Raw genomic sequence first — 21,326 nt, 5'->3', positions numbered from 1 at the left:
CTTTGGAAGATGGATCCACTGGGGTGACAATTGAGTCCTCGCCGCACAGCAAACGCGTAGGCGTTGTATAGACGCCACACTGCAATGGATCTCATGCTCCATCCTTAGATGTCTCCTACGCGCTGAGGCTTGTTTAAGCGCTCGTGTCTTCCACTAAGTCCTGCGCTCCGATTGAGCCTCATCTTGGCGCTTGCCTCTTACCCAGCCGCTCATAATATGTCTTACCTCGCCTTCCTTCGAACGGTGGAGGGTGGAGCGAGCTGGTTCCAGGTACCTGGAACATGTAGGCCGGACGCTGAGCGTTGATTGATGAGCTGCCACTCATCCGACCGCTGCTTGGAGGTGGCCTCGATGGATGAACGGACTTGCTGTCTTTGGGCCCTCTCACGGATCCGGACTCCCACAGGTGACACGAGCCATCATATTCCCGATGAGACCCCCAAAATATCGTCGCATTTACATAATGACATGGCACTGTCCGCCTGCCTATCTGACATGTATCCTCATTGGTATTGGCCACCGCAGCATGTCCGATCCCTCCGCAATCCGATCCACGGTGGTGATGGCCATGGACATTTCTCTGCGTTCACCCGCTCTCCTGACACGACCCAAGCTGCGCCGGCTGGCTCGAGGGCCCCATAGGAGGACGAGGAGGATAGGAGAGGTATTCGCTCGGAAGCAATGACTGGTCTCGGTGTAGATCAATGCACATCCCGTTACTCTAGTCACACACGCCGATAGATTAAACCCCGAACGCCATTCGCCGCCCAGACTCAAAACAAGCCAACCATCCTGTTAAACACCAACCAACGTGAGAACGCCCAGATGAGTGTCAGGGCCGACACCAAGATCGAACCGTGGTCTCAACCCTCGAACTCCTTCTGTAGGTATACACACGATACCATGGCGTGGTCACGCTCGTATGGCTCTGTAGGCGTTATCAGCAAACAAAACTCGAGGCACCATAAGACGCGGAAATGAACGTACCCAAGGTAAGCTGCTCCTTGGGGAAGAACTTATCTTCCCGCAACTTCTGAACTTCGCTGGCAAACACTTGCTCGGGTGGCGCTGGGACAATATAAGCCAACAACTCATGAGACCAAGGGTCAACGAAAACCCTACCTGTGCTGTCAATGCAGCTCGCCTTGATGGAGATCAAAAGGCCACCACCCTGCTTCAGGAACAGTCTGGCGTTGATACCGACAATTCTGGCCTGATCGGGTTGGGCAACGTCGGCAAAGATCACATCAACCATGGGAAGAAGCATCCGATAAGCCATCGGCTTGCGAGCGTCCTCAACAATCCTAGTTCATGTGAGTCAAAAACGCGTCACTTGGTAGACCGGATGTCATCTTTCTTACGGGATAACATTGGTACGACGAGTCTAGCAGGTAGTCAGCACCCGGTCAAAGTAAAGGGTCAGTATGGTTGGGGAAGGACATACCGCCATGTTGATGAGATCACGGCCTGAACGGTGCGAGAACTCGACGGCCTGTACGCAACTTGTTAGAGTTTGAACGGCGTCAGCAAAATGAGCAGGGGACATACGTAGACAGCACCAGTTGGCCCGACAATGTCGGCAACGTGAGACACTGATGTACCCGAGGCAGCACCGAGGTAGAGGACCTTGGAACCAGGTTTCATGTAGATAGTCTCCAGACCACCCAGGATACCGGCAGCAAGCTTACTCCGGCTGGGTCATGTTAGCAGTTGACGTACAAGATCAGGGAAGCGTGTAGACTGACAAAGGATTCCAAATCTGCGAGACCTCAGATTAGCTTGTGTCCGAAGCACAATCGACAACCACATGCACGTGGTCGAAAGAGCCAGAACTTACGCGGTACTCCGTTTTCGTAGCGACAGTATCCTCTTCCTTGACAGCGTTCTCCACGGAGATCCTCTTCTCTCCGTACACGGACTCCCCAGGGACCAGGTTGGCCGTGGCTAAGAGGTCCTCCTTACCGCCACGTGCGACGAAGACGCCCTTGTGACGATGAGGCTCGACGACAACCTTCTTGCCGCCCTTCGCTCCCTTAGCACCACCCCTAGCACCACCGCGGCCGCCACGCGGTCTGCACACGCATATTAGCCAGGCTGCACAGTTATCGAGTGGACAGGAGGATGACATACGCTCCCCGGCCACGACCAGGAGGGCCGCCGCGCCCGCGACCAGCAGGGCCACCACGACCGCCAGGACCTGTAAGTTAATAGTTAGCGATCACTTCCTACTTCATCTGGTTGGACCGACAGAAGTGGTTGGTTAAGGGCAGAAGAGAAGTAGTGAATGGAGTTCTCCTTCGCATTCAGGAACGCGGTATCCGGGTTCCAAATCAAGTGACCAGCCGCTGGGAAAGAACAATGTGCACCACGACTTACCACCACCACGTCCACCTCTCGCTCCGCCGCGACCGCCGCGATCGCCACCGCCGCGGAAGTTGCCTCCTCTGCCGCCGCCTCTTCCACCACGATCGAAACCCATTATGGCCGGTTGTGCGTTCGAATCGGGGTTGTTCTTCTTGGCTTCGGTTGTAATTCAGATGCTGAAGATCTGTAGTAGGGCCCTTAACACACAATGGGTGCGATGCGCGGCCTTGTCGAAGTCGAGGAGCTTGATGGAGCTGGATGCAAAATTTCCTAGAAAAAAAGCGGGACCACCTAGGCTTGGCCCCGTCGGAGGTGGAGCCCCGATTTGAGACGCGAGTGGTCAACTCCTAAGTCCAGTATAACAGTGTTTCCAGTCTTAGCAATTTCAATCAGTATTTTGGCTCAATTGAGTTACCGACCTTAGCAGCTGACCCCTGTCACCAGCTGCACCCATCAACCGTCTGTCGTAGTCGCCTGAGGCACCATTTCTGGCGCACAAGCCAATCAACCTCAGCCCACGGAGCCCTAATCGTGAAAATCGCATTTGGCGCCAAAATTTGGAACAACCACCACTCCCCAACTCCAAACTCGGTCGATTCCGTCCTCACGTCGACAACAGTCAAGATGGTCAGTAACCCTTGCGAATCCGATTCATTTACGATGCACCGAAGTCCAAGGCTGTGGGGGAATTGCTGCTGCACCGGTGGCACGGGACAGAGGGGGAAATGCTGGGCCGACTTAAAGGACCGTTAGGAGCCATTCCCGGACCTGGCTGACCGGAGTTTCCGTGCACTTTAGGTTCGGTACGCAGCGACTGAGATTGCGCCGGCGAAGTCGGCCCGTTCCCGCGGGTCGTATCTCCGGGTGTCGTTCAAGAACACTCGTGAGACTGCCCAGGCGATCAACGGCTGGAAGCTCCAGCGCGCCCAGACCTTCCTTGAGAACGTCATCGAGAAGAAGGAGGCCGTTCCCATGAGACGGTATGCTGGTTCCATCGGCCGGACCGCCCAAGGTACGATTCGAAACACCGAAGATCCGTATTCGAGATGTGGAACATGGGAGACGAGGTTGCGAGACGATTCGCAATCCGGATGGGGGCCATGGGAGGATTCGCATTGCATTGAAGGATGGCGCTGATTGTTGTGTGGAAAACAGGCAAGCAGTGGGGTGTTTCTCGCGCCCGTTGGCCCGTCAAGTCCGCCCAGTTCCTGCTGGGTCTCCTGAAGAATGCCGAGGCCAACGCTGATGCCAAGGGCCTCGACACGGGCAACTTGATTGTCAAGCACATCCAGGTCAACCAGGCCCCTAAGCAGCGCCGCCGGACATACCGCGCCCACGGCCGCGTAGGTTATCCGAAATTCATGATTCAGTGAGCAAGACCGCGGGAGATTAACACGTGCATAGATCAACCCCTACATGTCGAACCCTTGCCACATCGAGCTCATCCTCACCGAGGCCGATGAGGCCGTCCAGAAGTCGGAGGCGGTTGTTCGCGACGAGTCTCACCTTAGCTCCAGGCAGCGCGGTGTCCGCGTCCGCCGGGCTATCACGGCTGCTTGAGTCGGGCGCTGTTAGTTGAGTTGGGGAAAGGGATCATTTTAACTGGGCTTGGCTTTCTTCCGGAACGGTGTACGCGAGCATGGCATTTTTTCGGGTCGAGGCTACGATTCCCACAAAAAAAGGGAGTCGGTCACAAACACTCAATAAAGAAGCATTGAGGACCATAAAGGGGTGCACGCGGAGCCGGGTGGGATACTCGGGCGTTAAAGCGGATATCATTGCTTTGCCTCGAGTGCGGCCGTCAAGCACCGTTTCGATGAGAAATGAAGATTCTGCCGTCTTGGTCACAGTGGGTTCATCTCTAAGGTATACTTACTGTAATGTGAACTGTTCGGCTTGGGTCGAACTGGGTATCCCGCAGGACACACCGTTCTTAGAGGGAGGGTAACTGTTCGAAAGTGGGTGCGAGATTATGCCACATCTCGACATTACATCACATCACTCCGACCAGCTTGGGCATCCACATTCCAATCCAGCCCCGGAGCTAATGTATTCGATATAAGAATCGACGCGGTGAGTCGTTACAGATCAGAAGGTAGAGAGAGGATGGCTTGTCTCCCATGCTCCCCCCTACCCTGCCATTTCGACATCCCCGCCACTGCCGCCAGTGCCCTTCTTGCGCTCCTCTATTCTCTTCATCATTTTCTGCCTCGCCTGGTCAATCCACCTCTCATACGCCCCATTCCCCTCCTTCAATTTGGCTGCCACGACCCCTTTCAGCACCTCGCCCGCGAGCCCCACAAAATTGTGCCTTCTCAGCGCATTCTCAAACTGCCAGTCCCTCCGCTTCTGCTCCTCCCTCGCCAGCAGCTCGAAATCTCCAATCTCCCGCGCCCGAACACGCAGGTCGCGCACCATCGCCAGCAGGTTAAACCTGATCTCGGTGGCATCATACCGTGCGATCCGCCGCTGCAGCACGTCCATGACCTTGGCAGGGAAGTCGTTCCGCGAGCAGGGCCCGTGAGAGATGGGCGCGGGCTGCAGGCCGTCAAACTCGTAGAGCGTGCCCCCGACTGGGGTGTAGGCGATGAAGTGGAAGGCGTCCTCGCCCTCGTCGGACTGCCGCTGCGTCTCGTCGACGAAGGGCGACGACTTGGCGAAGCTGTTGTGCACGTCGCGAATCAGCTCTGAGTTGGAAAGCGCCTCGCCGCGGTATTCGGGGGGCAGGGCCATGGTGAATTCGCGGAAGTCGGTCAGCGAGCGGCCGATATCAATCGTCTCGTCCGGGGTGGCGCCGGGTGAGTCGGCCGTCTTGTTGAGCAGCACACTGAGAAGGGCCTGTGTCCCGCAAGCGTTCTGGATGGTCTGTGCCGCGAAGAACAGGCGCTCCGCTGCATCTTGGTCGAAGGTGCCGTCGAGAGGCTTGTCGCCGGCTCGGTAGGGAGCGTCGGTCGGGAACTTGAAAAGAAATATGACGCCGTAGACAGGGTAGAGTTGCGCGAGAGCGTCCGGGTCGAGGGAAAGCAGCTCCTCGAATTGGACGTCTTTTACACCGAGGTTGTCGAGCAGGTAGGTGAAGACGCCCTGAAGGTTCCACTGTCAGTTTCTCACCACCCTCGGCGTCTGCTGTGGTCCGTCGCGCGAGTCTTGGGGTCGCCCGGTCGTGGTAACGTACCGCATCGGACTCGACTGTGATTCGTCGGTCAGTGGTTTGGCTCGTCGGGGGGTGCTCTGGGCACGCGAATGAAGCTTACTGGTGTTCCAACCACCACTCATTGCGAAGCTCTGGTCGTTGCGGGAGTAGCCGAGTAAATGATCTTGGTGTCTCGTCGCTAATGCTGGTTCAAATTCCGGCTACTTGAAAGGCGAAAAAGAACACGTCTTTACACCGCTGAATACGTAAAATGCCTGGTCTCTGATGACCGCTTGGGAGTTGCTATGGTTTTGAGAGCTCAGGCCTTCAGGGACCCGCACTTTTGCAGCGATGATGCAAGATCGCAGGTTGCCTGCCAGATCTGATAAGATAAGCTTAGGTTCAAGCTACAACCTCCACTAACCTTCCCACCTCTTTCATTTTACGGCCCAGGGAGTATAACCTGCCTTGTGCCTGCGTCTTATGCTCACTTCCTTGTACAAGTGAAGTGCCGTTGGCATATGCCCATAATCTTTTCGTACATACACAACAACGCTCAATTATGCTACCAGGTATGTGCCAGGCTCTTCCCATAGACCCATACTACCATAAGAAGTAGGAGGGTAGGTAGGTACTAGTATCTCCAACATATGGAAAACTACCTACCTAAGCACGTGCTAAGACAGCCCCATTTAGAGACATGTCCATGAGGTACTAGTACCGACCATCGGACATACAACTAGCTCTCCTTGCAAACCTCGACAGCCCACTGCCGTAAGTTCTGTACCTGAGACTCGTTGGAACGACACATCCCTCAGGTTTCAGAGCTCGAACCTATGCCCTCTCGCCTTTAGCGAGCCAATTCCGCCTGCCGGGCATGTGCCCTGGAGACTACTCCACTTACCAAACCCGAACGGCGTCACTTGGATGCGTGGTTGCTTATAGCATCTGGCGGAGAGGCTGAGGGGTCTGCGGCCTAGCAAGGTCCTTCCCATCCTCCGTTCCCTTCGACGTCATGTCAGACCGGTACATGTCAGCGCTCGTATTCTCCTCGCCCGAAGCCAGGGACAACGACATGTTTCGCTCCTTCCGCCATTTCGACCAGTAAATAACCCTGAAGAGGGCCCGGACGATCCACGGCCTCTCTCCGGGAGGTCGCCAGGTCCAGTACTCCTTCATATCGTAGTTCTCAGGGACGACGGCGTCTTGAGAGAGCCTGGCAATGACCCAGACAGCCCCGTTGATGACCGTGTAGGTGAACAAGCCACTATTAATGCTGTTAGCTGATTGTTATGCATGCGTAGACTAGCAGACTCACGCGAGAAGGCCATATGCGACACTGTAGCTAAACGGGATGAAGGCCAATGTGATAAACGACGGTACCGCGTCTCCAATGTAGGCCCAGTTGATCTTGGTGACCTGCCGAATCATCATGCAGCCCACCTAGACAACTCTTGTTAACTGGAGGATTCCACCGTCAAGTTGACGAGAAGGACTTACCAATATGAGCGTGCTCCCAGTTGCCCAAGGCGGGATAGACGCCAGCAGCGGAGCAAAAAACAGCGAGAGGAGGAAGCAAAGCCCAGCAAAAACAGCCGTCAGGCCAGTACGACCTCCCTCTGCGATTCCAGCAGCGCTCTCGATGAAAACCGTGACGGGGGAGCATCCCAAAAGCGCGCCCAAAGAGACACAGATTGCATCGGCGCAGAAGGCAAGCGTTGACCGGGGAAACTCAGACTCGTCCTTGCGCACTCTGCTGCAGAACCGCGCCATCGAGTAAAGCGTTGCCGTGCAGTCGATGATGTCGACATAGAGGAAGGTGAACAGGGCGGTTGCGAAGTGGACTCCCGATGAACCAGTCAAGTCCCATTGCTGTTGGAGCAGCGTGTGCTTGATCGAGTGAATGCTGACAACCTTGGAAAAATACTCAAACCGTCGGTCGCCGTCCGGAGTGTCGGGGAAGTACGTCAGAGGGGTGTTGCGTCTGGAGCGGATGTGAGCGTGCGGGGCATGTTCGACGAGGTTAATGAGGAAACTCACGGCCATGAGATGATCGAAACTAGGGCAATGCCAATGACGATGGCTCCTTTGACCCGGAAGGCCATGAGGAATGTTGTAAGGAGACCACCGCCGATGATACCAAGCCACATCTATGGTTTTCGTCATCAACTAGTGAGCTCAGATGGATTGAGGGAAACGGGGCGCTTATACCTTTGGACTCGACATTATCCCCGACGTGCACTCTCTTGCCTCATTGAGGTCCTCGACCGGGCATCCCCCTACGGTTAGCGGTGTGACGATGCCTCCGGTGACGAGACCAATGCCTGTAGTGTACGACATGCCGATCAGCGTCAAAAACAGGCCGATGCCCACGCCACTCGCAATCTTGATGGTGCCGGGAACGATCTTGACAAGCCAGTGACGCAAACCCGTCAGAGCCAAGAACATGAAGATCCAGCCCTCCATGAAGACAGCCGTGAGAGCGACACGATAGTTGATCGAGCCCGCGCCCTTAACCCCGACAACTTGGTAGGTGAAGTAGGCATTGAGACCCATCCCTGGACTATGAGACGGTCAGTTAATGTCTTTCAAAGCCATTGGGGCCATCCCTTACCCTAGGGCGACGGGGAGATTCGTGAGAATGCCGAACAAGACGCTCGAGAAGCCGGCGATTGCAGCGGTGGCAGTGACCAGATCGAGTCTGAGCTCTAGTTGTCCGTCAATGAATGAGCTTTACGGAGTTGCTGGTACCAACTCAACTGACCATTATAGCATTTTGTCCATTCGGCCATGTTCGCACAGTTTCCCTGGAGATCATGCGGCTTGTGACAAGGGCAGCCATAGCCGGACTCGGCCAGAATGGATGCCTACAATCAGTCAGATGAGGTGGGCCGGGCGTGCGGCGTCAGGGGCGCTCTCATACATTGACGGCTACGATATACGCCATTGTCGCAAACGTCGTCAAACCCGCACGTATCTCGGTCGACAAACGCGCATCTGCGATCTCCTTCGGCTGTGACAACAGAGAATTGTTAGCGATTGTGTCACTCGGGGAGTTGTCCGGTGGCTGCATACATGTCCGCTTCCTTTCAGTTGAAAAAGCCGACCAATGAGTGACTTGCTCGCAATATTGTCAACGCGCAGGACGACGTCTGAGGCCGACTTCTTCCATCGTTGGAACCGGCTTGGACGACTACTCTGCGTTTCTTCACTTGCGGCCTGACCCTGATTCACCGCGCGCATCTCGATTTCCTCGCTGTGCAGGTCAGTTAAGCCGGTCATTTCAAATAAGGTACGAGAAAGGGACGGGTTGATGGCAAATATTTCTGCTAACCAGACACGGGTTCTGGGAACCTAAGTACCACACTCATGAAGCCTCCAAACGACCGCCGTTTCGCCAACAATTGTTGGTGACAGGCGACCGCAGAGCATGACTGTCGTACCACAACACCGACCCAAGGCACTGCCGAGTTCCAGGGATTGATAACCAATCTGATCCCTCCTAAAAATGCAGGCAAGGGACGCAAGCGGCAGCCGACAAGAGCAGGCATCCGCTGCAGGAAGAGGGGCACTCTCGACTGCAAGAGGAAACAAGGGGAGGAATCAGCGTACCTTCTGGGAAGCGGCATCGGAATGAACTGCCGTAGCCGGGTAATGAGGCGGCGCATCGTTGCAGATATGAGGTTGGTGACAACTCTTCGATATTGCGTGGTGCGCTGAAATCATGAGGGCCGCCGGTCTGGACTCAGGTCGACCCTGAAGACGAGATTCCTCTTGGATTGGCAACAATAAAATTCAGCCCGTTTTCTATGGAGGGCAACAAGCTTGCAAGTTGGAAAAGACGGTAACTCAATGGCTCAAGTTCCGAAGAATTTCATACAGAAGCCTGGCACCGAAACGGTGGAGATGTTGAGAGTCGGTCAATCGAACGCGGGTTGCTTCCGAGAAAGACCCAGGCAGGGCAAAGCATTCCCAATCTCTCGCCAAATTTGGCGTGTATCCAGAAAGGTCGGCATGCTCGTCAAGTTCGTTTTGAAGAACACGAGACTGGCACATTAAACATAACCCTCATAATGTATTTATTAGGCATGCAAATCGTCTGACAATCTACCTAGGTACCTATTCAGTACTAATCACAAGTAGACCCCAAACTTGGTGGATGTTCCGTTAATGGTAAAGTGATGTCGTCGGGCTAACACCTTTCCGCCCCTTTTCCCATGCAGGCTGATTCCCTAAATCTCGACGCGAGAAATAAACGTCAAACGAGCAATTCAAGAACCAAACAGATGCTTCACATCCGAGTTGGGGGGCATCAGAGGCATTTAATAGTCCACTTCCACGCTTTGGCGAACTGAGGAGCTTGTCCAGCCCTCGCCTGCTGGATGGAACAAATTGCACCGGTCCTGGAACCAAGAAGGCCTAGAGACCACCGAGCTGCACATGTTTGACAACTGGTAGTACCAAGTATCTGCTGTTTTGCCTGACTTGGACCAGTTGAAAATACTATAATGCCACCAAGCAAACGGAAACACGCGACTGATTTACAGTCCAAACCTGGAACTCGCTGACACGTAGAAATACAAGGCACGCGGATGGCCATATCCACGGCCCAAAATGATCGCCCGCGGCCAGTTGAATAGATCCTGCTATCAAGCACTAACGTTTGACTCCCTGACTGAGCCCTTGCCTACTAGCAGTGGCGTACGGCCAAAATAATATGCTGTGCACGATTTCATTCTCGGCGCCCGGCCTTGTCCTCCCACTAATCTGCCCGGAACCGAGGTTTGTAATGCAAAGCAAGCTGTTGGGCTGCAACTTGCCCCTGTCCTTGTAAGACTTTTGGATGGCTCTACTTGTCGAGACACCGGATCGATGCATCATAAGAACCTGGTTGGCGGGAAGACGTCGGTCGCACCCCCGGCGGTGGATGGGTATCTCTTTTGATGTTCTTCAAGATGGTATCCTCGAGTTCCAAGCGCCGTGTCAAATGCGGGATCCATAAATACAGAAGTCCGTAGGTGAGTACCGATAATCTGACCGTTGATAGGGTCCAAGTAAGCTGCAATTCCGAGCTGTAGACTGAGCACGCCGCGTAATGCTGTGAAGTCTAAAGACTCCAACCCGAGTCGGTTAACCAGGACGTTGAAAACCAGGGGCGAGGCTCAAATCCGAAGCGTTCCGCTTCTTGGCGTCCTACGACCGGACCGATCGATGCCAAGCAACAGCATATCCTTATTGGATGAACAAATGCGGGGCCCCGGATGGCGGCTGGCAGGCAGTTATGGATCTGCGATCCAAGACCAACTGCAACTTTACGATGCTCTATTCGGGCGACGGGTAGAGCAGGAAGGAATACGAGGCGGAACGGGGATGGGACATGAGGGTTGAGCCACGCTGCCCAGTTCTGACTTGAAGCCGGCTAAGACACATACTACAATCTGGACTCACTTTCGCCCCCCTGTCACTGTTTTCTCCTTTTTTTCTTCTGTGGCTAGACAAGACTAAGTGCTTGTTTGCGGACCTGATTGTAGCGGCCATCATGACTCTTCGGATGATGGCCCTCGCCAGCAGAATGGCTCGAGCCGCTCGCTAGCCTCGTGGTATCCCCTAATGGTGTGCAGCTAGGGACCGGGTTCAAAGACTGTACCGAAGATTGAGTTCAACCCGGAGGCTTCGCGCCATGTAATACGAGCGCGCCTTGAGCTGAGATTCTATACGTCAGTAGTACCATACAAAGGGCATTACAAGTCTGTCCGTCCGGTCACCCATCCGTGGGCGGTTCTTGTGGTACCACACCCCTCCCAAGTCTCCAGGCCTGCTTCTCACACGCAGCAAGCTATCGGATGTTGCGCCTGATAGCCTACTGCAATGAGTCGCCTGTGAGCCCGTTGCGGTGCCGGAAGGAAGTGAACCTGTCGGCAGACCCCGAAATCCACAATGACACAGTTTCGATGTTCCACCTTCCTAGCCACAGGACATTCTCGCTATCCGCCGATGGAGCCCAAGGTATCTACATCTTGACTTGAGGTGAAGCACTTCTTGCACTGTAGGTACTAGTATTGACAGGGAGTACTAGTGCCTTTCACTAAGGGATCCGTGGCTTAAACATTAAGGTACAGTACCTGGTATATCAGAACCTGTGACTCCTGAGCACTCTCTTACACAAGGCACCGCCTAACGGTGGCATAATATGTTCCACGGTTCGGGTCGTCTGTTGGACTCACATGTGTGTCCCATATTCACTGGACCAACTGAGACTGTTTGGGAACAACAACAAACTGCAGACTCTAACGGCCGAGACACCTGATTGGCACTTATGGTAGTGCGAGGCTTCTCGACAGCTGCCATCTCACTTCAGTTGACTGCCAAACTGAACTTCCTTGCTTGGCCATCTCGGTATGGCTAGGGTGGTCACAGTACCTACCTTAGGTAGATAAATGCCAGAACTGGGACGGGCGACCTAAATTGTGAAGCGGGAAGGAGCAACCATGGAGTCCAAGGGAACAGAATCTCCGTGCTACCCTCCTCTCCTGCGATACTCACCCTCGCCCACTGGCCCGTGGGCAGTCTACAACAGCGGGGATAGTTGCAAGTGTCTCACATCAGTGTTCATTGACAGTATCACTTGCCAAAACGCCAGCTATTTCAGCCAGTTGTGTCTCTCCGCGTCATATCGCGGGCTCTCCTGTGCTGTTTTAACTTGTGTCGACCGCCCCCAAAACTCGTGGTGGTTTTTCTTGTCGTTGAACCTAAATGAACTTACACGTCCATGCGATTGTAGTACTCAGGCTCGCAAGCAGCGCGTTTTTACGAGTCACAACACTCTCCCCTCACCCACAAAAGTGTTTAGAAGGAGCAAGAATTGGCTTCTGCCCATACTCGTACTTCGCACATCCGCTGCCCACGACTCCCCAGCCCGAAAAAGGACGGGCCTCGACTTCCGTTCTCTGCAATCCTTGAACACACAGCTCTCGCCACCTTACCGCCCTCGATGTTTTCGTCACCTGTAATTGACCACGATGTTTGAAGTCGACTGGGCGGATTACGAGAGCGAGCGCGTCGGTGAGAGGCGGGCCCGGAAGGAAGTGGAACGGACATTGAAAAAGGAGAAGGAGAAGGAGAATGCCAACAATGGCCAGCTCACCACTTCAACTCGCTCATCATGCCCGTCAGAACGATCCCATTTGAGCTTCTTCGGGAGCATTGGCAGGAAGAAAGCCATCGCCAACCCCCACAAGAGCAAGAAAGAGGAAGCCGCTATTACAGAGTCGACTAAGGCGGATGCGAGGACTGAGCGTGAGTCGATCAGTCCGCAAATTGGGACCGCGTCCCGAGAAGCGTCCATGGACAATCCATCAACGAGACCCGAATCGAACTCCCCGAATGTTCCTCCGCCGATCGCGAGGAGAACCGCTCGGGATGGCAGAGAGCCTAGCTGGCCGGAATCGCCAGACCGGTCGTCGAAAGGTATTCGGATTCTTCAACATCTTTATCTTCAACTCTCAAGATATTCATACACTAACTGGAGGTCCAGAGTCAATGCTGTCCAAGATGACACAGTTGACTATCCCGACACAGGGTGAGGGATCGGTCGCCGAGACGGCATTCGCCACTACGAGACTTGTTCAGGTACACGAGGAAGCAAGCCCCTTCTCTGCCAAACCTCCGGGCGGAATCTCCAGGCACGGCTGGGTCATACTGCCTCCTCCTACTCGTACTGGAGATGCACCCAGCATTACGGCTAGTCCGAGGACACCACGGGCTCATAGGCCGCCTCCATCCTTTCAGTCTCCGACCTCCCTTGATGGCAAGTCGGCATCCGAGTTTATCGACGACTGGTTTACAGCTTTGCGAAGACCAACCTATCAACTTCCCCGATCAGAGAGGCACGGGACGATTCGCAGGGGGCATGTTCTCCTGCCCCCTAACCTCCATCGGGCACCCGCGACGCCAACTCGGCACAGCGTGAAGAAGGATTTCTCCATGACACCGAAAGCGTCGCCGATAAGGTTTCTAGCGCATGATCCGGACGATTGGAAGCCAGTTGCAGAGTGGGATCGCATGCATTCTGCTAGCGCCCATGTGCCCAGTTCAACAAACCACGAGACTCGTCCACATGAGAACACGAAAGCTCCGAACACAATGACCGTGGATATGGAGGCCATGCGTATTCACGAAGCCGCCATCAAGGGGGACAACACCTCCACGCGAAACAGCGAATATCCTTGCGCACCAGAAGGTCAAATTGCGCCAGACTCCCATGGGCCAGTCCATCAGGAGAGCGGCGTCCTTGCGGAATGTGCCTCGTCCAAGGCAACAGCAGTCTAACTTCTTCTTGTCGGCTGTTCTTTATGTGGAATTTAGCACCATATTATGGCGTTGGCAGCGGTTCAACGCTGAACACACAAGGGTCAATGGGAGGCGAGCATGAGAGGCCAAGGTTGAAGAAACTGGTGTGGTTGTCAAATGCTTCTACTAGCACAGAGTGACCCATGTCGAGGGCTAACACGGATCCGGGATCGCAAACTACACATCTGAGGGAGCCGCAAACTGTATAAGAGGCCCTAATGTCTGCCACCAGAACCCCAACGGACTCTGTAGGCAGGGCAGTATTATCACAATGCGACGGATATGGGGGTTCAGCAATGTCTGTATCATCGAACTCGCTTTTTTAAGCAATACGATACGGTACGCCGAGAAGGATGTGCCTCTTGTTCGGATTCGCCATTCTCGAACGTGTTTTCCGATGGGTCATGAGATTGTAGATGCTCTGCTACGTGCCTACGGTCTTCCCCTGAGACGTGTCGGTCTCCAGGCACGGAGACGCGCCTGGATCACTCACGGCGTTTCTAAGCATCTGGTACGTCTGGAGCTATTCGGAAAGATTCGGGACTCACAAACGGTGCTCCGGTGTCTGGGCACTTACCTTAACTAGTCTCCAGGCCTCAGCAAAACGAACGGAACCAGATCTGTCCTTCGCGTCCTCACATATGTACAAGCAGCAGAGCTTCACTAATTGAACGATAGGATCTTTCCATGAATATGACGTGGTCAATATTGGTATTGATCCCGATTCGTCATTAGAAATGGTGGCGAGCAATTGTAGTCGAGGCACCATGTGCTTACCACTAACTAGGATTGGTGGTATGTCCAGAAAGGCGAATGGACAAGGCAATGTTGGTTTCCATCCTCATTGGAGGGACGAGTGTGATCGGTGAGAAGGGGAGGCATCCATGTGCATCAGGAAGACTCCCCGGGGCTTGACCGGCGAGTAGGATATGCACATCCAGGCTGCAGAGGGTTGGTGATGTATGCAGAGACATCACAACGGTCACGGTGTCACGAGAATATCGGGGATCCATCATCCAATTCTGAGCTCACTGCTACCCTAGTCTCACTTCATCAGACTTGATACCTACCTCCTTCGTACATACCAACAAGCTCTCTCGATGCAACTGTGAGAGCCAGGATAGGACGAGCCAGTTGCAACCTATAGCAGATGAACTATGGATCGGCCGGGGTTGCATGCGGCATCCTCCGTCAGGTATAAGCCGCAGCATTATGTAAGAATACGCCCGGTTTCTGTAAACCATGCCTTAGCCGCAGCTGATCACAATCAGCAAACCTGGGGCGGCGCCACATTCCCTTTCGAAGCATGGGCGAGGGCGCCGCAGTTCCGGGTCGATTGTTGGCGATCGAGGATTGACAGTTGGGTTTCAACAGCTGGACCAGGCTCTTGCTTTTTTCGCTCCCCGGCAGACGGGAGCGTTGGAGGCCATGGCTTAACAACCCGTGCTTGACGTTCTGGCTGGGTTCCGCGCATGGTTGGCGTTTGGCGCTTCCGAAAGCGGTTATGATATCCGCGCAATTCGTAGGCCGTACGTGCAGACCACCCAGTGTGACCAATCTCTGTCAAGGTCAGTCTGAAAAAGAAGTTTACGACCCATGGGTACCTCTACACTAGGTGGGCACCTCGCAAATGTGCCCAAGTTTGGGGAGCGGTCGGCGAGCTTCTGATTTTCACTTCAAGATTGTGAACGCGTTACCGGTTCCATAATGACTAGAAGCTGAAGTCGATCCAGTGACTGCCAAGATCGCCTAGAACAGTTGGGTAGGTAGTCGGCAATCTTTCCAGCCCTTGAATAAGCTGTCAAGATCGGCTGGGTGGGTTTGGAGCCAAGCAGTCACCCGACACAATACCGACACAGGTATAACGTTCGACGGATGTGATGCTTAAGGACCCGACTGTGGTGGACGGTCTATATCAACTTTCCATCCCGGTCACAACTTTCGGTTCGCACTCGGGCCACATACGTTTGTACTAACGCATGAAGAACACGCAACAGTTAGTCAACAGCAGGACGGAGTCATATCACACCTGCCCAGCGCGGCCACACCCCAAGTCAAGCTGTGCTGGCGATCACAAGAGTAGAAACGAGTGTCGTGAGCGGAAGTACTCATCATTCGCGTCGTTTTAGAGTGTTGATGTACTGTTGACTGTTGTCTGCCGACAATGCACATTAATAAATAATGGTAGGGAAGGAGATGCGGTTGGCGTGCACGGTGGCCGTTACGACATAGACGTAACTACCTTACGCGCCCAGCTAGTACTCTAGTATGAGACGCACTATGAGGAGCGGCGATGGGAGTTCGATAGACGTCGGCGGAGGTGACTAACATACTAGTTATTAGTAGTAGTAGTAGTAGTAGTAGTAGTAGTAGTAAGTCAGGTGAGGCCGAGACGTTTCTTTGCGTTTTGCCGGTTGATCGCGCTGATCCCGAGGGGAAAACGGTGCAAACTGCAAAAAGAAAAACGTCGGTGGCCAAGAGACTTCAAATTCTGTTTTGGTTTTTAACACACATTACTACCCAGTTAGGTAGTTACTGACCCAATGTAGCCAAGCGTTCCCAAGTGGGAGCTGCTGGTGCGTCGAATTGTAACGCTTCTTCCACAGTTGTATTTTCCCCGGCCTTGCACCTTTGGACAACAACCGAAATCGTCGAGTGCTTAAAGAACAACGGAACGATACGACGGCGTATATCATAACAATATGGCGTTGCAACTTGTTTCTCTACACCTAGATTACCCTGCGACTCATCGCCACGAACACGACTTTGGAGGCTGTTCAGCCTGTGAGCAATTGAGCAACAGCATTCGCTACACCCACTCTCTCCCAACCTTTACCGTGGAGACTGTCCCTCATCGTGCTTGTGGCCTCGGGTATCTTCAAGATGGGAACAGTGCCCGTCCTTGTCATGGAGGCAGAGATTGACCCTCTCGCTGAGGGTAGGGCGACTTCTGCAAGGGGATTTGTGAGTAGCTGTGCCAAGCCTGACTTCAATTCGTCCCATTCACCTATTGTTGGGTCTCTGAGTCAAGCAGGGTCAGCCCGGGCAATTGACGTTGGGTGATGAATGATGGAGCCGAGTTCCACTGTCGAGGAGATTTTGCTGCCCCGGCTGCTGGAGGTTTCAGTGCAGAAAATCGGGGACCAAGCTGGAGCTAGCCCAGCGCCTGACCCCGCGATCAGCGTAAGACCTAGCCCCATCCTTATACACTAACAAGTTGAAGCTCCACACATATCCACAGGAAATGACCGGCAGGGATGCTCCACCGATTCTCTGGCCTCGAGCTTCAACGAGCAGCTGGGCATCTGCTGGTCTTGTGTCCACCAGGTCTTACATCGTTGTGCGAAGCACAGGACAGGCAGATCGGCGCGTGTGCAAGGTCAAGCACCTTTGTGGGTTACATCACGACTCACAACAGTCCCATTTTCATTTCTCGTCAGAAATACACTATGACCTAGCAGTAACATGTTGGGCTCCTGACTTCTTGCCCACCAAGCTGACTCCTCGAAGCACAGCTACCGGGTAATCTCGGCGTTTAGTGACACAATGTGCTGAGGTAGCCCTCTGCTTACAGGTTCTCCTTCTTTCTGGACTGCATTTTCCCCGTTGGTCCCTGTTCCTGTCTGTACGGCCACTGCGCTGTGTCTTCTGGGGGAAAACGGAAGAGCATCCCACCTCTGGTTTTAGTGGAGGTTCTCTCACACCTCCTGCATTGGTTCCTGCACACATCCCCGCCAGACAGGGGCTCGCTCGGGCTCCCAGGGGCCTGGTTGGCTTGGTTTTGCATTGGATCCAGGGAAGATCTCTCAAGAGCTCTTGCTGGTCTGAACCATTTCAGAAATGGATCCCCAGACCCCGGACGCTGGCCGTGCTCGGATAACAAAAGACGACGCTTCGCCATCCCAACCAACGTTACCCAGTTCTCGGCTATCGTGTCTCCCCATCTCTCGGCCATCGCTGCCCTTTGTGCCCCTTCGAGGCTGGTCCCATCCCACGGCCGACTACTTGAACCCCACACTCCCTTCGTCAACGCCGGGGCGATGTCCCACTTCCGGACGTGACCAGAGTGCTGGAACCATTGCCAAGTGGAAAGGTCGAACCATTACCACCTCGAACTCTCGAACGGTACGATACGCTGCGAATTGGCCCCAGCACCCCTGACATCAGTGCCTCGTCTTGGTCCTGAGGCTCTCATCAGTCGGCTAGAACGCTGAGTCGCACCGCTCGCGCGGCTTGCTCACGGGGAACGGCACGGGACGGGCCCCTGAGTCTACACGACAGACTCTTTGCCACGACATCGCGAACGCTTGAACGTCGGCGTCGTCTGACGCCTTGCTGTTGGGATGGAGACAGGCCTCTTGCCTTCGCAGCTCGAGGGCGTTACCATCCTCGAACGCGTATGCTCGGGCTTCTCCCTCTTTGGATCCATGGTGGTCATCGCTACTTTTTGCTTCTCCAAAGCATTCCACAAGCCCATCAACAGGCTGGTCTTTTACGCCACGTTCGGAAACCTCATGACAAATGTAGCCACGTTAATGGCACGGTCCTTCATTGAGGACCAACGCTCGGCAGGGTGCCAATTCCAAGCCTTCCTCATCCAGATGTGCGTTCACCTGTCGGGCTATGGCCTAGCTTGAATTCAACTGACGTATGCCACAGGTTCATGCCTGCCGATGCCTTCTGGACTCTAGCCATGGCGGTGAACGTCTACCTCACCTTCTACTTCAAGTTTGATGCCCAGCGGCTGCGGAGGATGGAGATCCCGTACTTCCTGTTGTGCTACGGCATCCCGTTTGTTGTTGCCCTGGTCTTGATCTTTGTCTCGACCCCGGAAAAGGGGCGTATGTACGGAGATGCGACATTATGGTGTTGGATCGCTCCCGAATGGGACATTTTCCGCATTGCCGTCTTCTACGGTCCTGTCTGGTAAGTGCTGCTGCTCTCCTGCTCGACGGGTGTGCAAACTAAACAATGCTACATCCAGGATTGTGATCATCATCACTTTCTTGATCTACATACGCGCCGGCCGGGAAATCTACAAAAAGCAGAAGCAGCTCCGAGATTTCAGCCTCAGCACCAGCCGCCACGAGCCCGAAACTCTCCCTCCCATCGACGACCCATTCAGCTCTACCAAGGTCACCGAAGTCTATGTCACCACGGAAGTCATCGACAAAAACGACACCATCAACCTGGCGCCTCTAGGCGGCAGCGCGTCCGACGGCCGTAAATCGCAGCCTTCCGCATCACCCCAGAAACCAGCCAAAGCAGCTTACTCGGTCACCATCTCCTCCAACCGTCCGGAGGGAGCGCCCAGTGAGATGGAAGGGCAGGTTCAAACCACCATTACCGCCGATCCGCGGGCAGCTACCGCAGGAGGTACAGGTCTCGGCCGAACCATCACCAACACCAACACCAGCAAAGTCGTCTCCAGTGGCGGCGGGACACACAGCGGCACGGGCAACGGGAACCACCTGCGCCGACGGGCCGCCTACGAAGCCAACAACGCGACCTGGTCCTATGCGAAGTGTGCCATCCTCTTCTTCACCGCCATGCTGGTAACCTGGCTCCCCTCGAGCGCGAACCGCGTCTATTCGGTCATCCATCCCGGCGGCGCATCCCTGGCGCTCGAGTACATGTCGTCTTTTGTGCTTCCCCTGCAGGGTTTCTGGAACGCCATCATCTACATTGTCACCTCCTGGGCGGCGTGCAAGATTGTGTGGGACGACATCAAGTCATGGTGGTCGTGCACCACCAGCTCCAGCCACAGAAGGAGAAGGGCAAACAGCAGAGGCCTCCCGGGCTCGCATGACCTCATGCCCGGCGGCGGCGGGAAAGTTGGCCTGCACATGCACCGCTCGGCCTTCCAGATGATGGGCGGCTCCAAGTCGAGCGACTCCAAGGCGTACGAGACCGAGAGCATGACCGAGCTAGCCGGCAGTCGGCCCGGATCGAGCGGACACTCTGGAACGTCGACAACGAAGTGAACTACGTCACCTTTCCTTGGGCTACTTGGACAGGCAGTGCTTTTTTCCTTCGCTTTTTCTTCCCTTCCTCTTCGCTTCTAATAGGCTATCTTTTGTAATTCGACCTTTCTTGACGCGTGGCTCAACATTGCTGGACGCGCTCATTTCCCCTACCGATATTTCCTATCTCTAGGCGACGAAGGCAAACGGCAAAGGTAACGGCATATACCCCCTTTTTTCTTTCTTGAGTACATATAAATCTATTTCAACAAAAATGGGATCGGTTCTATGTTCTCCTGGTGGTCCTGTATTGTTTTCCCCCAACTGCTTTGTCGCCTACCCCCTTGAGCTACTTGCTGCATGTAGGGAACGAGTGCCTCTGCAGGAGGATTGTATCCGAGAATGATGCAGCGGGTGAACGGATGCATGGACGAATGGGAATGAATTGGTTCATGACTCTCCGTCGGTTGGTTGTCTTGCTGACGCCTTTGTTACCAATCAATGAGATTGCGGACCGGTGAGAGGATTACTGCACATTCAGAACAGTATGGACAACACACCTAATAACGAAGTTATCATGTGATGCGGTACGAAGTGTATAATCCAGGAGCCTGGTTGTGTTGAGGTTTCAATTTCACACAAAGTTGTGCTGATCGGCATTTCCAGGGTCCAATCTGCTGTGTTGCGTTCCTTGCCTTGCGGTGTTCCTGAACTGTGCCACGCGGATAGGCCCGATGCGGCACGGCAAAGGAGGAGGACCCAGTAACCGCAGTGCCTGATGGGGCACAACCACTCTCTACGTTGATGTCAAGATGGCCATTATCTATGCACTGTGTACTGCCGTATGGTGGAGAGGATGATATAAATGACGAGCAGACGGATGAAATGAATGAATGCATGGATGAATGAATGGGGAGGGACACTGCCCATTGCATCCCTTACACGCTGCCGCCTCCGCCTGTGACACTTAGCAATCCCGACACTCCGGGCTTGATTTGCTTTTTCTCTTGCCGAGACTCGTTTTTCTCACCCCTTTTCCCTTTTCGGGGCTTTCCCCGCATTCTCGGCAAGAACCAGACACGAGTTGTCGCAAACACCGCAGCGATTGTGGCTGCCACGCGGCCCGATCGATAACCAGGTGCAGTCATTGATTCCGCTTGATTCTGCGCGAGACTGGTGGAGATGAGGGGAGGCAACCAGTCAACTCCGGTCAAACTCGCTGATGACTGTCCCCGGAAATCGGACACATGCAATCTAGACTCCTCGGGCCGTGTAGTGTCTGGTGTCAATCAATATACCTATGTTAGCAATTTCGCCACATGCTGTTGGTTGTTTGTGTTGCCCAAGAAGGACGGTAGTAATATGGAACTGCTTCCATTCTTGCTAGTATCTTCCATCACGGCGGGATGCATAACGTGCAGCGAGGTGCATGTGAGAGCTGGTGTGGTAACGCTCCCTGCGGTTAGAACGCTGAAAGCTACGTATTGTACTAGTATGTTAGAAGATCATCGTAATTG

The 21,326-nt window shown here is 54.3% G+C and overlaps 6 protein-coding genes across 6 annotated transcripts; 3 read left to right on the top strand and 3 right to left on the bottom strand.

Moving 5' to 3' along the window:
• Nucleotides 1–752: 752 nt before the first annotated feature.
• On the bottom strand, nucleotides 753–2,716 carry B0T15DRAFT_101768 (Fibrillarin-domain-containing protein). Its single transcript, XM_062861365.1, has 10 exons — nucleotides 2,377–2,716; nucleotides 2,131–2,197; nucleotides 1,838–2,072; nucleotides 1,746–1,759; nucleotides 1,549–1,693; nucleotides 1,445–1,492; nucleotides 1,362–1,384; nucleotides 1,123–1,304; nucleotides 988–1,068; nucleotides 753–928 (listed from the first exon to the last, which is right to left on the bottom strand). Exons 1-10 carry the CDS (start codon nucleotides 2,477–2,479, stop codon nucleotides 864–866), a joined length of 963 nt encoding a protein of 320 aa, XP_062724003.1. The 5' UTR covers nucleotides 2,480–2,716; the 3' UTR covers nucleotides 753–863.
• B0T15DRAFT_490814 (ribosomal protein L22/L17) lies at nucleotides 2,573–3,924 on the top strand (the record flags this gene model as incomplete). The annotated part of the gene is made up of 4 exons (XM_062866722.1): nucleotides 2,573–2,599; nucleotides 3,163–3,376; nucleotides 3,520–3,707; nucleotides 3,769–3,924. 4 exons carry the CDS (start codon nucleotides 2,573–2,575, stop codon nucleotides 3,922–3,924), a joined length of 585 nt encoding a protein of 194 aa, XP_062724002.1.
• Nucleotides 3,925–4,494: 570 nt separating this feature from the next.
• Nucleotides 4,495–5,839, bottom strand: B0T15DRAFT_572435 (ubiquitin carboxyl-terminal hydrolase; the record flags this gene model as incomplete). The annotated part of the gene is made up of 3 exons (XM_062870892.1): nucleotides 5,619–5,839; nucleotides 5,540–5,553; nucleotides 4,495–5,460 (listed from the first exon to the last, which is right to left on the bottom strand). The coding sequence occupies exons 1-3, from the start codon at nucleotides 5,638–5,640 to the stop codon at nucleotides 4,495–4,497; spliced, it is 1,002 nt and encodes a 333-aa protein (XP_062724001.1). The 5' UTR covers nucleotides 5,641–5,839.
• Nucleotides 5,840–6,436: 597 nt separating this feature from the next.
• B0T15DRAFT_490812 (permease family-domain-containing protein) lies at nucleotides 6,437–8,779 on the bottom strand (the record flags this gene model as incomplete). The annotated part of the gene is made up of 9 exons (XM_062866721.1): nucleotides 6,437–6,764; nucleotides 6,816–6,940; nucleotides 6,998–7,481; nucleotides 7,538–7,647; nucleotides 7,709–8,060; nucleotides 8,112–8,205; nucleotides 8,262–8,364; nucleotides 8,421–8,510; nucleotides 8,573–8,779. The coding sequence occupies 9 exons, from the start codon at nucleotides 8,777–8,779 to the stop codon at nucleotides 6,437–6,439; spliced, it is 1,893 nt and encodes a 630-aa protein (XP_062724000.1).
• Nucleotides 8,780–12,516: 3,737 nt separating this feature from the next.
• On the top strand, nucleotides 12,517–13,825 carry B0T15DRAFT_508710 (uncharacterized protein; the record flags this gene model as incomplete). Its single annotated transcript, XM_062867741.1, has 2 exons — nucleotides 12,517–12,793; nucleotides 13,032–13,825. The coding sequence occupies 2 exons, from the start codon at nucleotides 12,517–12,519 to the stop codon at nucleotides 13,823–13,825; spliced, it is 1,071 nt and encodes a 356-aa protein (XP_062723999.1).
• A 4,170-nt stretch (nucleotides 13,826–17,995) lies between these two features.
• On the top strand, nucleotides 17,996–20,107 carry B0T15DRAFT_101664 (uncharacterized protein). Its single transcript, XM_062861364.1, has 3 exons — nucleotides 17,996–18,449; nucleotides 18,506–18,772; nucleotides 18,831–20,107. The coding sequence occupies exons 1-3, from the start codon at nucleotides 18,190–18,192 to the stop codon at nucleotides 19,828–19,830; spliced, it is 1,527 nt and encodes a 508-aa protein (XP_062723998.1). The 5' UTR covers nucleotides 17,996–18,189; the 3' UTR covers nucleotides 19,831–20,107.
• Nucleotides 20,108–21,326: the final 1,219 nt, after the last annotated feature.

Source organism: Chaetomium strumarium (genome assembly GCF_033439665.1).
Source record: "Chaetomium strumarium strain CBS 333.67 chromosome Unknown B0T15scaffold_2, whole genome shotgun sequence".
In the NCBI taxonomy this organism is placed as follows: Eukaryota; Fungi; Ascomycota; class Sordariomycetes; order Sordariales; family Chaetomiaceae; genus Chaetomium; species Chaetomium strumarium.
The sequence above is the reverse complement of the archived record's forward strand: the minus strand, read 5'-3'. Positions and strand labels throughout refer to the sequence as shown.